General features: G+C 37.1%; 1 protein-coding gene across 1 annotated transcript in view; it reads left to right on the top strand.

The window, feature by feature from the left end:
- The first annotated feature begins 378 nt into the window (after positions 1 to 378).
- Positions 379 to 13,614, top strand: part of LOC137985251 (pre-mRNA-splicing factor CWC22 homolog) — a 22,626-nt gene continuing 9,390 nt past the window's right edge. Inside the window, exons 1-14 of the mRNA XM_068832817.1 lie at positions 379 to 544; positions 652 to 728; positions 1,724 to 2,133; positions 3,433 to 3,496; positions 4,417 to 4,480; positions 5,089 to 5,153; positions 5,934 to 6,027; positions 6,332 to 6,406; positions 6,969 to 7,022; positions 7,488 to 7,562; positions 7,932 to 7,992; positions 8,524 to 8,627; positions 9,013 to 9,115; positions 10,943 to 11,005. Of these exons, the coding sequence (XP_068688918.1) occupies positions 503 to 544; positions 652 to 728; positions 1,724 to 2,133; positions 3,433 to 3,496; positions 4,417 to 4,480; positions 5,089 to 5,153; positions 5,934 to 6,027; positions 6,332 to 6,406; positions 6,969 to 7,022; positions 7,488 to 7,562; positions 7,932 to 7,992; positions 8,524 to 8,627; positions 9,013 to 9,115; positions 10,943 to 11,005 (1,351 nt within the window). The 5' untranslated portion in view covers positions 379 to 502. The remainder of the gene's footprint in view (positions 545 to 651; positions 729 to 1,723; positions 2,134 to 3,432; positions 3,497 to 4,416; positions 4,481 to 5,088; positions 5,154 to 5,933; positions 6,028 to 6,331; positions 6,407 to 6,968; positions 7,023 to 7,487; positions 7,563 to 7,931; positions 7,993 to 8,523; positions 8,628 to 9,012; positions 9,116 to 10,942; positions 11,006 to 13,614) is intronic.

Raw genomic sequence — 13,614 nt, 5'->3', positions numbered from 1 at the left:
GTATTGGCTCTTGCGCAAAATATTTTTTTTCAGGGACATGATAAAAATATAGACTCATTTTTGACTGTGCTGCGGAGTTCACCCATGCCATTCCCTCTTGACATTACCAAGTTTTTGCTTTTCTTTTCTTCGATGATGAAGCTTGGCATAGCTTCTTTTGATAAAGTTAACGCGAAGTTATCATAATTTTGAGGTTGCTTGAACAAAGAAAATCGGAGAAATTCTCATTGGGCTTTTTCGTTTATATCTGAACAGAAACCCTGTAACCGAGCCAGCCCCTTCAACCGGGATAGTGTGAATAGAAGAAGTGACGTGGTGCCGAGAAAAAAAGGTAATCAGTCTCCAGTCCCTGCCGAGTTAAAACCAGGCGCGGCTGCATGAAATCGGAAGAGAATTTTGTGAGTCACAGATACTGAAAACTCTTGACAGGCAAAACTTGCTTTTCTTACTTTTTAATCCTCTGGGAACATTTTGAAGAGTTTTAATAACAGAGATAATCAAAATGGCAGCCGTAGAAGGCTCGAGGATTCGAAGCATAGTCCAGGTAAATGTCGTAACAACGTTAAGAAAAGAGACATCTCTCTTTCGTAATACGCTAAAAGCTTATATATTAGCATTAACGATCATATTTTTGTTGTTATTTTGAAAAAGCCCGTCCGTCATTCAAATTCACCGATCGCTGGCCCTGCACGGTCGAGATCGCGTTCAAGATCGCCGGAAGATCGTCGGTAAGTCCATATAATTTTGCTAAAGACGAAATATATAAATCAAGCCTGAGTACTCGTTATCACATTGCTAGAAAAGCTCTGGTAGTTCAGCAATCTTAAATCGTGTCTAATGGAGCAACCATAGAAAACTGGTGGGTTTCAGCAGAAACCCACATTTACCTAGACAGAGATATTTACATGCAGGAATGTAAATATGTTTGGCGGCTTGCATTGGTCACTTATGAAGTATCCTCCATTGATGAGTAAAATCGTCTAGCGTTGGACAGGGTGAAATCTATAAGGCTTAAGTATCACTCTCAGGACTGAAAGGTTATTAGGGGACATAGATGTTGTTAACCCATTCATCCCTGAAGAGATCCCCATTGACGAGTAAAATCGTCTGGCATTAGACAGAGTAAAATCTATAAGTGTCACTCTTAGGAGGGAGAGGGTTAAAGAGAACATAGTTTTTGAGTGGATCTTGATGTTGTTAACCCATTCATCCCTGAAGAGATCCCCATTGACGAGTAAAATCGTCTGGCATTAGGCAGAGTAAAATATATAAGTGCCACTCTTAGGAGGGAGAGGGTTTTAAAGGGGACATGGTTTTTCAGTGGATCTAGATGTTGGTTTTTCAGTGGACCTAGATGTTGTTAAAGGGGACATAGTTTTTAAGTGGATCTAGATGTTGGTTTTTCAGTGGATCTAGATGTTGTTAACCCATTCATCCCGGAAGAGGTCCCCATTGACCAGTAAAATCGTCTGGCGTTAAACAGAGTAAAATATCTAAGTATCACTCTTAGGAGGGAGAGGGTTAAAGGGGACATAGTTTTTAAGTTGACCCAGATGTTGTTAGCCCACTCATGCCTCAGAAGCAACCCTCCTGACCAATCACCTGGAGTAAAATCGTCTGTCATTACATAGACAGAGTAGAATCTATAAGTATCGCTCTCAGAATGTAAGCTGTTATTTTTGGCTCACAGTTGAGCGTGAGGAACTTTGGTCTCTTTCTGCAGAAAACGCAGTAGAGCTGACAAGGAGAATAGAAGAGGTGATTATAATGAGGATCACAGAAGACACCACAGGAGAACACGACGGAGTGATAGTGACGATGACAGTACTACTTATCATAGGAGAGATCATCGCATTGAACATGAGCGAGACAGGAGGCATAGACCTCATGATGATCACTATGAGAGAAAAACAGTTCAAAGGAAAAGAGAAAGAGATAAATCAGACAGAAGGCGGCGAGACACTCCATCTGATGATGAAAGAGAACACAGGGGAAGAAAGCAAAGCCCAGTAGAGAAACAAGGCACTGAAATAGTTGCAAAAGGAGCAGGAGAGAAAGATGGTAACACAGATGAGAGTTCAGCTCCTGTAAAAAAGAAGGTGGATCCAAACAACCCTCTCCTTACAAAAACAGGTATGTTAGTGTGATGTTTGGCTGGGCTAACACCCACATGCACGTTTGTTAAATAAGTGAGGAGAAAGTGCTGCCTTCGTTTGTAATCACCTCTTTAAATGTTTGTGCTGGCTGTAGTCTTTTTGGATAATTATTTTAGTTAAATGCTCATTTAACTACAGTAAGTTACCCACCATGAGTGTCATCGCTTATACTGTAGCAGTCATCGTTTCTCTTGGGTGGCCTTCAGTCAAGCTGTCAGCGCTCAGACTCATATGTGCAGGCTCTTATGGATTGTCGTGGTTTTTTGTCAGCCAGGTTTTCATGAGTTTTTCTCAAGCGTTTGGAGTGGTTTTCATTGTTAGTTTTTGAGCTTTTCCCAACCCCACCCTACTTAGTCCATCAGTGTTATGGGTGCCTGGAATGGGGCTCATGGCTGGGTTGCAGGGATTTGCCAGCCGTGGGAGTTGTTTTTTATCTCGGTGCTGGCTTTGCCGCAAGGGAAGCCCCTGGATACTCCAGGCACCCACCTCCCATTTTAGTGAGCCAGCTGGTTAAAAGGCGATAAACTGTTAGGCCTGTTGTCACAACCTTCAATGTTCATACACCTTTAACTCTCTTGGGACAGTAAAGAAAAACAACAACCATTCCTTTATTTTGCCACAATGAACACAGGATACTTATTAAACTAATTTTATAAAACTGAAACAGGCAAAAGAACTACATGTACTCACAGTACATCTATAGCGCTTTTGATGCGGGCTTGAATGTTGAGAGAACTTTTTCCGAAAACCTAGAACCCACAATACTCGTCACAAATCATTGAAACAGACACCGTTTCTCTCAAATTTTCTAGAAAAATCCTGAGATTTCTACTTGACACTGTTTTTCCACCTGAAATGTGCCTTCTCCCTCCCCAATGTTGAGCCACGTGTGTTTTGAAGCACTGAGACCACGGTGATACCCAAATCAACATTGGGGAAGGGGAAACAGACACAAGTGTTTCAAGATTTTTGACGAGTATTGCATTCTTTACTCACAGAACAAGTACAAAGAAAGGAGAATAAATCGCTCCATATGACCTTTTTGGGAGTTGCATTGATAGCATGAGAACATGTAGACATGTAGATGATAAAAATCAAATTTTAGGTGAGAAGCATTCCTTGTGGAATTACTCTGTGGGTGTCCATTATTTTGCAACATACATGTACATGTATGATTCGTTATCTACAACACAATTATAATAAAGTAGTCAATGCTGATTGGTTTCTGTTTTTATTCAAAAGGAATACTGTTTGCACTTCTTTAATTTTTGTCCAGGCGGTGCATATATTCCACCAGCCCGACTGAAAATGATGCAGGAGAGTATTGAAGACAAGAGCAGGTAATCAGATTTTTATTGATGGAGGGGACCCCTTAACCCATGGACACTTCAAATGCCCTAGGATGCCCCCAGTTGATCTGGTGTTAGAAAGAGTAAAATCTGTTAGAATGTAAGTCTCAGTCTGGGGATCAATGGGGTAAAGGAGGGGACATAAGTTTTGACTACTCAAACCCATTGACACCTCTAATGCCCTAGGACACCCCCAGTTGACGAGTAAAATCATCTGACTTGTGTTAGAGTAAAATCTGTTATAATACGTCTCACTCCCAGGGATCAATGGGTTAACATAGAATGTTCTGCATCTAATGCTAAGAGGTTCATCTGAATTCAATTTAACTTGCATCAGTTACTGTTATAATAATGACATGGTTGCACGCACTTCTTTGTGGTAGACATTAAAAACACTTTGTACGACTATAATGAGGGAAGCATAAATTATGTTACTGCTGAGGACTGTATTCTGCCATATGGTCCTGTCATACTGTCATAGGTGGAATAAGATGCATGTTGATTTTCCTTGTGGGAGAAAAACCAGTGACATGCGAGAAAAACCCTTAAAGCAGCAATGACAATCAACAATAACCAGTATATAAATTGTGTCGGCATTGGTACATAATTTGTAGGAGGCTGCATCTCCCTGCTGCCTGCGAACCTTTTAACACAGGGTATTCTTATTCTCATCTTGTTATGACCCCATGCATCAGCACTAAACTGGAGCAGCCAGAACCAATGTATATTGCAGCTTGTACAATGTACATGTAGCGGTATTGCTGGTCAATAAATAATCAACAAGGCTCCAAACACAGCTGTACAGAAGCATGTTTATCCCACCACATGCATTCTGTTGTCAAGTGTGGGTGGAGTGGCAAATACGGTAGATGTTGCTTAAGAATTTAGGCATCATTTATTTTTAATTTCAGTGAAGCTTATCAGCGACTTAGTTGGGAAGCTCTGAAGAAAAGCATTAATGGTCTTGTCAATAAGGTTTGCTAAATATCATCCACACTAATGGAACTATTTTATCATATTTCATTACTGATGTAATTATTGCATTTTTCATTTCTTGGATTCTTTGAAAGATCAAGGGATTCTGAATGTGTTGAGTGAAATGCAGACCTCTGCAGTCGTTGGGACCACCCTAATCCTCCAGAAGGCACTAAGTCTGTAACCCCAGCTCCGAGGCTGAGACACCTGCAGAGTTTGGATACTACATGTATCTCCTCACGGGTTGTTCTGTTCACAGGAAGTCGAGGGATTATAATAATTATGGCTTCTACATTAACTGCATCAGACTAATTATAGAGAGTAGCGAACATGTACACATGAACAGAATACAGTTTTCTGTTGGGTGCCAGCTCTGCACCAAGGCGTGGGATTGCAGAAAACCACCTTGCATCTCATTTGCACAGTCTCAATCAAAGTTAGAGTACTGTCATTGTATCATTCCTTGTGCCTTTAAATTTAACTGAATTGATTTTCTGCAGTTCAGTCCACCTCTGTGAATTGTAGCTTAACATCAGAAAATTCTACATGTACAGTGTATCTTACACATTCCATTTTTTGTTTATCAATTTTTTTTTGTTTAACCCCAGGTTAACACATCAAACATCGGTAATATTGTTAGGGAGCTTTTTCAAGAAAATATTGTGCGAGGAAGGTATGGATTAATATCATTATAATAATAATTGTAAGAGTACTGTAATTCTGCTTTAAGATGGTGTCTTAAACAGTAAATTATCCTCTTTTCGACATATGAGGCTACATAGCCTCATTGAAAACTTTCAAAAGGTACATACGACCCCAACACCTTCCAATCAAGTCCTACTGTTTTAGAGGCATTGAAGCCCACTGGTTAGAACGCTTACCTTGAGATCTGGAGCTCCAGGGTTCAAGACCTGTTCTGACCAATAGGTGAATTAATTTTGTTCCTGGTAGTCCTTGGTTCAATGTCTTGGCTGCACTTTTAGCTAACTTGTAAAACTTGCCTCTGACCAACTGGTATTCTTAACATTTGTTGTTGTTATTGTGTTCTCACTGTTGTTTCATTGATTGTGTTTCAATGGCCCTGAAAAGTCCCTATATAATTATAATAAGTATGCATTGTATTGTACAGTGTATCATTTAATTTCAGTGCTCAATAACAGAGAAATCAGTTTGAACCCAATTTATTTAGAGTTTAAAATTTATGTGACATAATGGGCTAAATCTTGCTCAAACGCTATGATTCCAGATAATTATACATGCAAATTAGATAAGGACTGGTTATGGGTAGAGTGTTAAGATTTCAGCTGGTTTCTGGTTCAAAGGACACTCACCTGTAACATTTCTGAGACACTGAATACTTATTAAATAATGCTTCTTATATTTATTGAATTGGAGCTTAATTTCTAGGTTTAGTTAAACAATATTCATTTTTCACCCTTGAAATGTTTCACAGAGGTGTGCTTTGCCAGTCTATTATCCGAGCCCAGGCTGCCTCACCAACATTTACTCATGTGTATGCGGCACTTGTGGCTATTCTGAATACAAAGGTTTGTTTAGATTTCACTACCGGTACTTTATTGTCTTGAGCTATTACTGGGTACACATTTTAAACGTTTTAGGTAAATCCAGACTTGTCTAATTATAGTTTTCTCTTTCACAGCTTTAATTGTTTTCAAATCAGTCACTGTTTAAATGCCAATTGTATTGAATTTCAGGTCATGTACATTATTATAAGTTATTTTGGAAATCATGCCCTTTTTTCATGATAAAATGCTTATTTTTCATTTATTTGCCATGAGATTTTAACCTGTGAAATTTTCACTAAGAAAAGTTTATTTAACATTTTTGCAGTTCCCAAAAAATGGAGAACTACTTCTTCGTCGATTAATCCTGCAATTTCGACGAGCATACAGGAGGAATGATAAGGTATGTAAATGTAATAACAGTTGAGTATTATTTTTTGAAAACTCAATATTGCTCATTTACATGTACCTCTCATGTCATATTTCTAAATTAGTAAATTCTCAACCTTAGCAATGTTTTCATTGTTTCGCTACATCAGGCAGGCATCCTCGTATGGAAAATGAATGTGTGAAACAACGTTTTTTTGGGAAAGCTATTTTTTTCTCATTGAAGTGCCTCTTATGGAACAAGATTGGTTATACACTGTATATGTAGCCAGAACTCTTGGCACTATACACTCACTGCTTGTTTTGTACCACTTCTTATAACGTAAAGGTTCATGTAAATTAATAGTAATTTTTTTCTACTCATATAGAAAAACTGACTAAGAGTCTGCCTCATCAAAGCAAATCTGGAGAGAAAAAGTCACATTTACTTGTCCATGGTTTTGAGTTGATCCCTTTATCCTTAAAAAAAATAACAGCTTCAAAAAAGATTACTGGTTTGTTTGAAAGAAGTGACAATAATATTGTTTTGGGTTTAACTCATGGTACTATAAGTCTATTGTTTTGTTGTCATTCTGTAGGCGACTTGTTTATCCTCTACAAGATTTATTGCACATTTAGTTAACCAACAAGTGGTAAGTATATGCACAGAATTAATTTTGTTAATAATTATACACAGAAGATTAGTGTATTACCAGTACTTAAGATTGCTTCAGTTAAGCCAAAAAGGATTTCTCATTAATTTAAAAGATAATTGACCTTAAAGAAGCAATTTGATTTAAGCACTTATAAAATGACACAAAAACCACAAAGAATTAAGACAGTTTGTGTCTCGTGAAAGTGACCATGAACTGATGTACTGGACAGTATTGCAAACCAAGAGGTATGGTTTGTATTTCAAATAAAACTCAAATTCAGATGATTTAACATACTCCGTCTGGTAATTTTGGGACTTGAAATCAGTTGTGAGGTTTAAATAATGTTTAGTCACAGTGATATCTTAGCACCTGTTTTCTAGTCTTTGGAATGTGATGATGGTGAAAGCTGCTTACTGAATTGCATTTTTTAAGTTATGATTTTTTGATGGTTTGTATTTCCAGGCTCATGAGATTTTAGCATTGGAAGTATTAACATTGCTGCTTCACAAACCCACTGATGATAGCGTGGAGGTTGCTGTGAGTAGAAAGAACCTCTCGTTGTACTCATTGCATACAGAAAGGAAACTTAAGATAACTACAAATTTACCTGAACATACACCCCCCTGTAATCAGAAAAATGTGTGTCTTTAGCGTGCAAAATTATCAATGTGGGGATTGTGCATCTCTTGGTAAATTTAAGCAAGCTGTGTCCCAGATTTTGAAGATAAATTGAAGCCACTCAGGACCATTCCAAAGGAATTTGCCTTTTTAAAAAATTTCTTGCTTTTAAGTGAAATGAGAAACAGGTCATCATTGGCTTGTACACTGTACATTTGTACTGTAGGTGTTCATTGATTTAAGTTGAAATTGTGAGAAGGGACCTTTTTTTCCTCATTCTGGTTACAGATTGGGTTTTTGAAGGAAGTTGGAATGAAGCTGACAGAAGTGTCTTCACGTGGTGTTCATGGTGTGTACAAGTCATGTATTTCCATTCTCTACATTTTCTATTCAGAAAAATTTATTTATTTAAAATTGCTTTAACTTAAACCTGTGATGGTGACATTTTCCATGCTGTCTGATTTGGGATTGACAGAAGTTATCTTATCTAAAGGGAAGGAGGAATGAGTTTGTTATGACACAAACAAGTTTCATTGCTTTCCTTATGTGTCATTATAATGCTACATGTACTGTAACTTGTTTGTATATGCATACAAAAAGTGATGATGATTGTATTAAAGGAAAGTCAACTCCAGCTTCACCTATTACAGTGTGCACTATATTCAAAGACCTGGTCACTGCAAACAACTTTAAATGGTCAATTTTTCATGGCACGGTATGACAGTAAATTGTTATTTACACTGTATTACCGGTCATTGTGGTGAATTTCATACCTGGTGAATAATAATAAGAATTATTTTTTGTAAGGAAATGGAAAAAGAGTTCTTTAGAAAAAAAATGACATTCACTTTAAATTATCATCCCGTTTGATTTTATACAGCTGTGTTTGAGAGACTGCGGAACATTCTTCACAGTGCAGAAATTGATAAGCGAGTACAGTACATGATTGAAGTGATGTTTGCTATCAGAAAAGATGGATTTAAGGTAGTTGCTTAATTTGCTTGTTTTCCTTCGTATGAAATACCATAGTTCAGCCATTGGCTGTTGCCTGGAGAAAAAGACATAATGTTAAAATTTTGTGTGAGCATTGTTGTGATAGACTATCATTGATGACTGACACCTTTAGAACTTAATTACAGAATTGTTTGGAAATTCGCATAGTCAGAGTCCTAGGCAGGATAAGCCTGAATTTCGGCTGCCTCCTTCAGTCGCTAAGGCACTTGGGGTGACTTAGCGAGCAACTCTTCTGCAACATTTGATTCCTGAACTGTCCCCCATTGACAAGTAAAGTCGTCTGGCATTAGAGCGCCTAACTTATCACAAGGACTTTTCTAACCATTGTATCACACTGCATTTCTTTTGGTAATAGGATCATCCTGCTGTGATTCAAGAGTTGGACCTTGTGGAGGAAGAAGATCAAATAACGCATTTACTGCGACTAGAAGAACAAGCCAAGGCTGAGGAAATTTTAAGTAAGTTCAAAGGGAATTGTCATTAATTTTTGTTGTTGCTATTATTATTATTATTGTTAGGGTCACTGCTTAAGGATGGTGCCTACTATATAATTGTTATTGCGCATATGCATCTTGAAATACTTGGATTTCCGATGGGTGGGGGGGGTAATTTTGCGAGGTTTAAAACGATGTGGAGAAAACAGAACTTTGCAAGTGCTTTTGATATCCAAAAGGAAAATTGGGTCTTCCAGAGATGTTCAAGTTTTTAAAATATGCAAATTAGCCAAGTGATGACATCATTAACTCATCGAATTTTCATCAAATACATGTACACTGTATGATGAGAAATGATATCTCAGCCAATTTGTATCAGAAATGTTCGATTATTTGCAGTACTATTCTAGTGGATGTGCTTCACAATATGAGTATACCATTTTTGTGACCATGGCAACATACTGGGCCCCAGACCTCCCTGATATTTAAGGCTTTGCTGGCCACCTATGGCATTCTACAGACAGTGTATTTTGATATTTGCCAATGGTGCCTTATCTGCATGATCCTGCAAGCATATAAATAAATTATGTTAGGTCGAGTTTGTGGCTTTGAGTGTTTTTCTAGCTCAAGATCACCAAAAATATTGAAATCAGGTCAGAGGGGACTGGAAAAGAGTGAGTTGCCATGGGAACCAATTTCTTTATAACCATAGGTGTGTTGCTGGTAGAACTACAGTGTATTAGCCCTCCAAGTTTCAATTATCTATTATATCAATGATATATTATAAAGATTCAGTTGGAAACAAAAGGCATCATCTCGAGGTTCTGGGGAATGAACTCATACAAATCCTTAAATTTATTCCCCAGAGCCTCGAGATGATGTCTTTTGTTTCGGACTGAATTTCAACATATCGAAATTGGTCTATTGACCGAGATAGCTCTATTTATATACTTAATGTTATATTGGGTTGAGAGAATGACACCATCAGTCCTCTCATTTGCATATTGTACACATTTTCAAACTTAAATATCTCCAGAACCAAGGCAGATATTTCCAAACAGTAAAAGGCATTTTAAATCTTTCCTGGAATTCTATGTGATAAACCTAGAAACTCAAGGGATAAATATTTGATCATAGTGCTTCAATTTGGAAAAGAACGCCATACATCGCTTTGTACGTTATTTTTTAAAGCTTTTTACAAATATTGTTGACTAATTATCTTTGAAATGTTTGTGGTTACCCCCAATTTTCTTTTTGGATTTCAATAACACTTGCTAAAATCTGCTTTCCCCTCATATTCACAAACCATGTATAATGTGCATGTACAATGTACCTTTGAATTACAGAACACCATCCTTTAAGGCATAATTATTATGTGCTTACAACAGACCAGCAGAGTTGAACTATATTTTTCAATCATACGTGTATGCTTTTTTATATCGTAAAAGTTTGTTCCATTATAATAATAATAATAATAGTAATAATAATAATAATAATAATTATTATTATTATTATTATTGTTGTTATTTTATTATTGATAAGATGTTGTTTCTTTTATGTTAGCCCCAAATTACCAAAGACTATCATTATTTTTGGTAGTCGATCATACTGCATGTCGTCTTCAAGTTGTTTGATGTTTTGTAAAGGAATTTGAATTTTCGCTCTGGCACAGAAGCTGTACCACATCCAGAGAAAAACCAGCTGCACTTGTCCTGGATCCCAAGTGGGCCTGTGTATCGAAAAGCCTCTTTATCGTAAAAACAGTTTTTTGAAAATTCTTATTGAGAGAGAAACAACACTTGGGCGTTCTAAAATTATTCCAATAATGTTCATTTATGTTTTTGTGAACAGATATCTTCAAGTTTGATCCTGATTTCTTAGCGAATGAAGATAAATACAAAGAAATTAGGCAAGGTCAGTTGCATAATTCTGGTAGTATCATTTAGTCAATAGTGAACTGAAATATGGATTATGATAAACTAATTCTAGGAAGTACCTGGTACATGGTAAACAGATTTTGTTGTTTTCCCAATGTTGTGTTTAAACATGCATAATTTTACTTGTAGTTTATAAACTACCAGTCATTTCACTATAAAGTAAACTACATGTAAAGTTACTGATCAAGTTAAAGGCAATCAAACCCAGGATAATTTGGTGGGGGGTGAGTGCCCTCACCACTTTCCCAGCCCAGCTATAGCTACTACCCTAGTTTTTCCTTTCATTTAATCAGACCAAGAACTCACTTGACAGGCTTGGGAATACAGATGGCATAAAACATAAGGAAGTGTGACCTGAGGTTTCGATGGATATTGTCTGATGTTATGCTCAAATGCATGTCTCCAGGATCATATGCACACTGATCTCAATAAGCATCATGAAGTTTCCATTGGCTCTTTAAGTGCCTATGTTGTCGGTCAAATCCGTTTTCAGGTTGTATCCATTTTTACCTACATTGTAGGTTAAATTGGTGATCCTCATTTTATCTATAGGTTGAATATTAAAGCAGCTATCAATCCTCCAAGAAGGACTGAAAACACCTCCACCTTCCCTCAAGCACTGTCTTACTAATCTCAACACATCATCTTAATGATTTATATTATCTTATCAGTTTCTGTATTCATTATGCAGTTATCTATATTACAACATAGTAAGAGATCAAAGAACTATACTGTGCACTCACTGGTACTCGAATTCGGATCCTCCAGATCTGTGGTCCTGCGTCTTCACCAATACACCACAACGACGAACATGCTTAACCCATCACAGTTCTTTAATTTCATTATTTACTTTTGTGTAATAAGTCAATTGATATTCATGTATCATAACCAAAACTAATCCTAACCTGACCCTAAGTTTCTCCAGGCTTAATTTAGACCCAAAAATTGTTTCTCCAATTCATCTGAGTGCGTATTCAGAACCAAGGTAAAATGAGGATCATCAGTTTAACCTGGGTAAAACGGATTCAATCTGAAAACGGATTTTACTGGCAACACCTACACATACAATGTATCATCCCAACAAACCTTTCCATTCTACTTATTCTCTTAGACTATTATTTTGTTGTTATACTACTTTTTAATTGAAAACTCACTTTTCTACGTGTAATCTCTTTGAAAGACAGGAAAAGTGGTTTTACTGTAGTTTGATCCATGACTAAGGAATGACAGGGATTGGGTTCAATACCAGGTTGAAATCACAAAATACTTTGCCTTCCTGTTGTCAAATGGACTCTCCCAATGAAAAGTAGTCTGTGAAGTCAACCTGTTATTAAACCCATTTCTCTTCCTTGCGTGGTTGTAGATAAAAATTAATTACAACTAGTTTTTCAGCTTTTAAGGATCCTCTAAAACAGTGACTTTGAAGGAGAGAGTTTGAAGAGGTTTCAAATGACTGTCGAAAGTAATTACGCCATTGCAATTGCTACGCTTTGTGATTGGTTTAAAAATCTCGCGCTAGTTTATCAAACAATGAGAAGGAAAACCAAAACCAATCGTGACTTGCGCGCATGATTTTTCCAGTGCTGTGAGCAAGTTACGTGGAATTACTACGAATTTGGATTGATTCATGGTGCTGTTTGCAGCTGCTGTGATTGGTCGAAGTACTTACTTTGGTATTAATTTGTTTTACGACACTCAATTAAAAACCGCTGCAGTGAACAAAGTAATTAGTTTTAGGCAAGTGCTGGCAAACATCACTCAGCAGTGTCTTGAAATATCAGCGATAAATGTCACAGTGTCCTCCAAAGTCCACTTTTGAAGTAAACATAGTATTTGCCCTTACCCTGAAAATAATAACTCCAATTTAACACTAACCTTATTAGCCTAACATGATGCTTCTTGATGGATATCAAAATTGAGCGTAAACAGTACCACTGAAAGATAAGCGAACCATCTAAATTGTTAACAACGAAGATTCAACTTGTTTGGAAAAAAACACCAATGCATATTTGCGGACCAGTTTCTTTTCAATGCATGTAGCCTTTGTTATTCATTTTGACGCCTTTAAAAATTGTGTTGTTGGTACATGACTGTATGTAAAAGGGCAACAAAGCTGAACTTTGCATAGCAAGATAACAAGACTGTTTATTTTATCAAATTACCTTTCAAACGCATCATTGGACCTTTTGTGATGCAATAAAATGCTTTGGAAGGCTGTTGCCTTTGGGTTCAATGCAAACGCAAACATGTTGAAACTCAAACGCAAACTAGTTGAAGACTAGCTTGAAATGCATTCCGTGGTTCACTTAATATTTATCTCTGAGTGGTACTTTATCTGATTACTCATCATCCAGGTTGTATAAAGTGAACTTAGTCGCTGGACAACTGAAATGTTTTTGCAAATAATGGAAGCTAATGCAGCTCATTGGACTTTGCTGATAATGGTGTTGTGTTTTAACCTTAACTGTGCTAATGGTCAGAGTCTGAAAAGACTTGAGGAAAAATTGCAACCTTTGTGTGACATGAAAACTCAGTTGGAAGAATTCTCCTGTATTGGCCCTGTCTCACGACACTGTGCGACTCTTT

Source organism: Montipora foliosa, chromosome 14 (genome assembly GCF_036669935.1).
Source record: "Montipora foliosa isolate CH-2021 chromosome 14, ASM3666993v2, whole genome shotgun sequence".
Taxonomy (NCBI): Eukaryota; Metazoa; Cnidaria; class Anthozoa; order Scleractinia; family Acroporidae; genus Montipora; species Montipora foliosa.
Note: the sequence above shows the minus strand (reverse complement) of the source record. Positions and strands in the feature narration are given on the sequence as shown.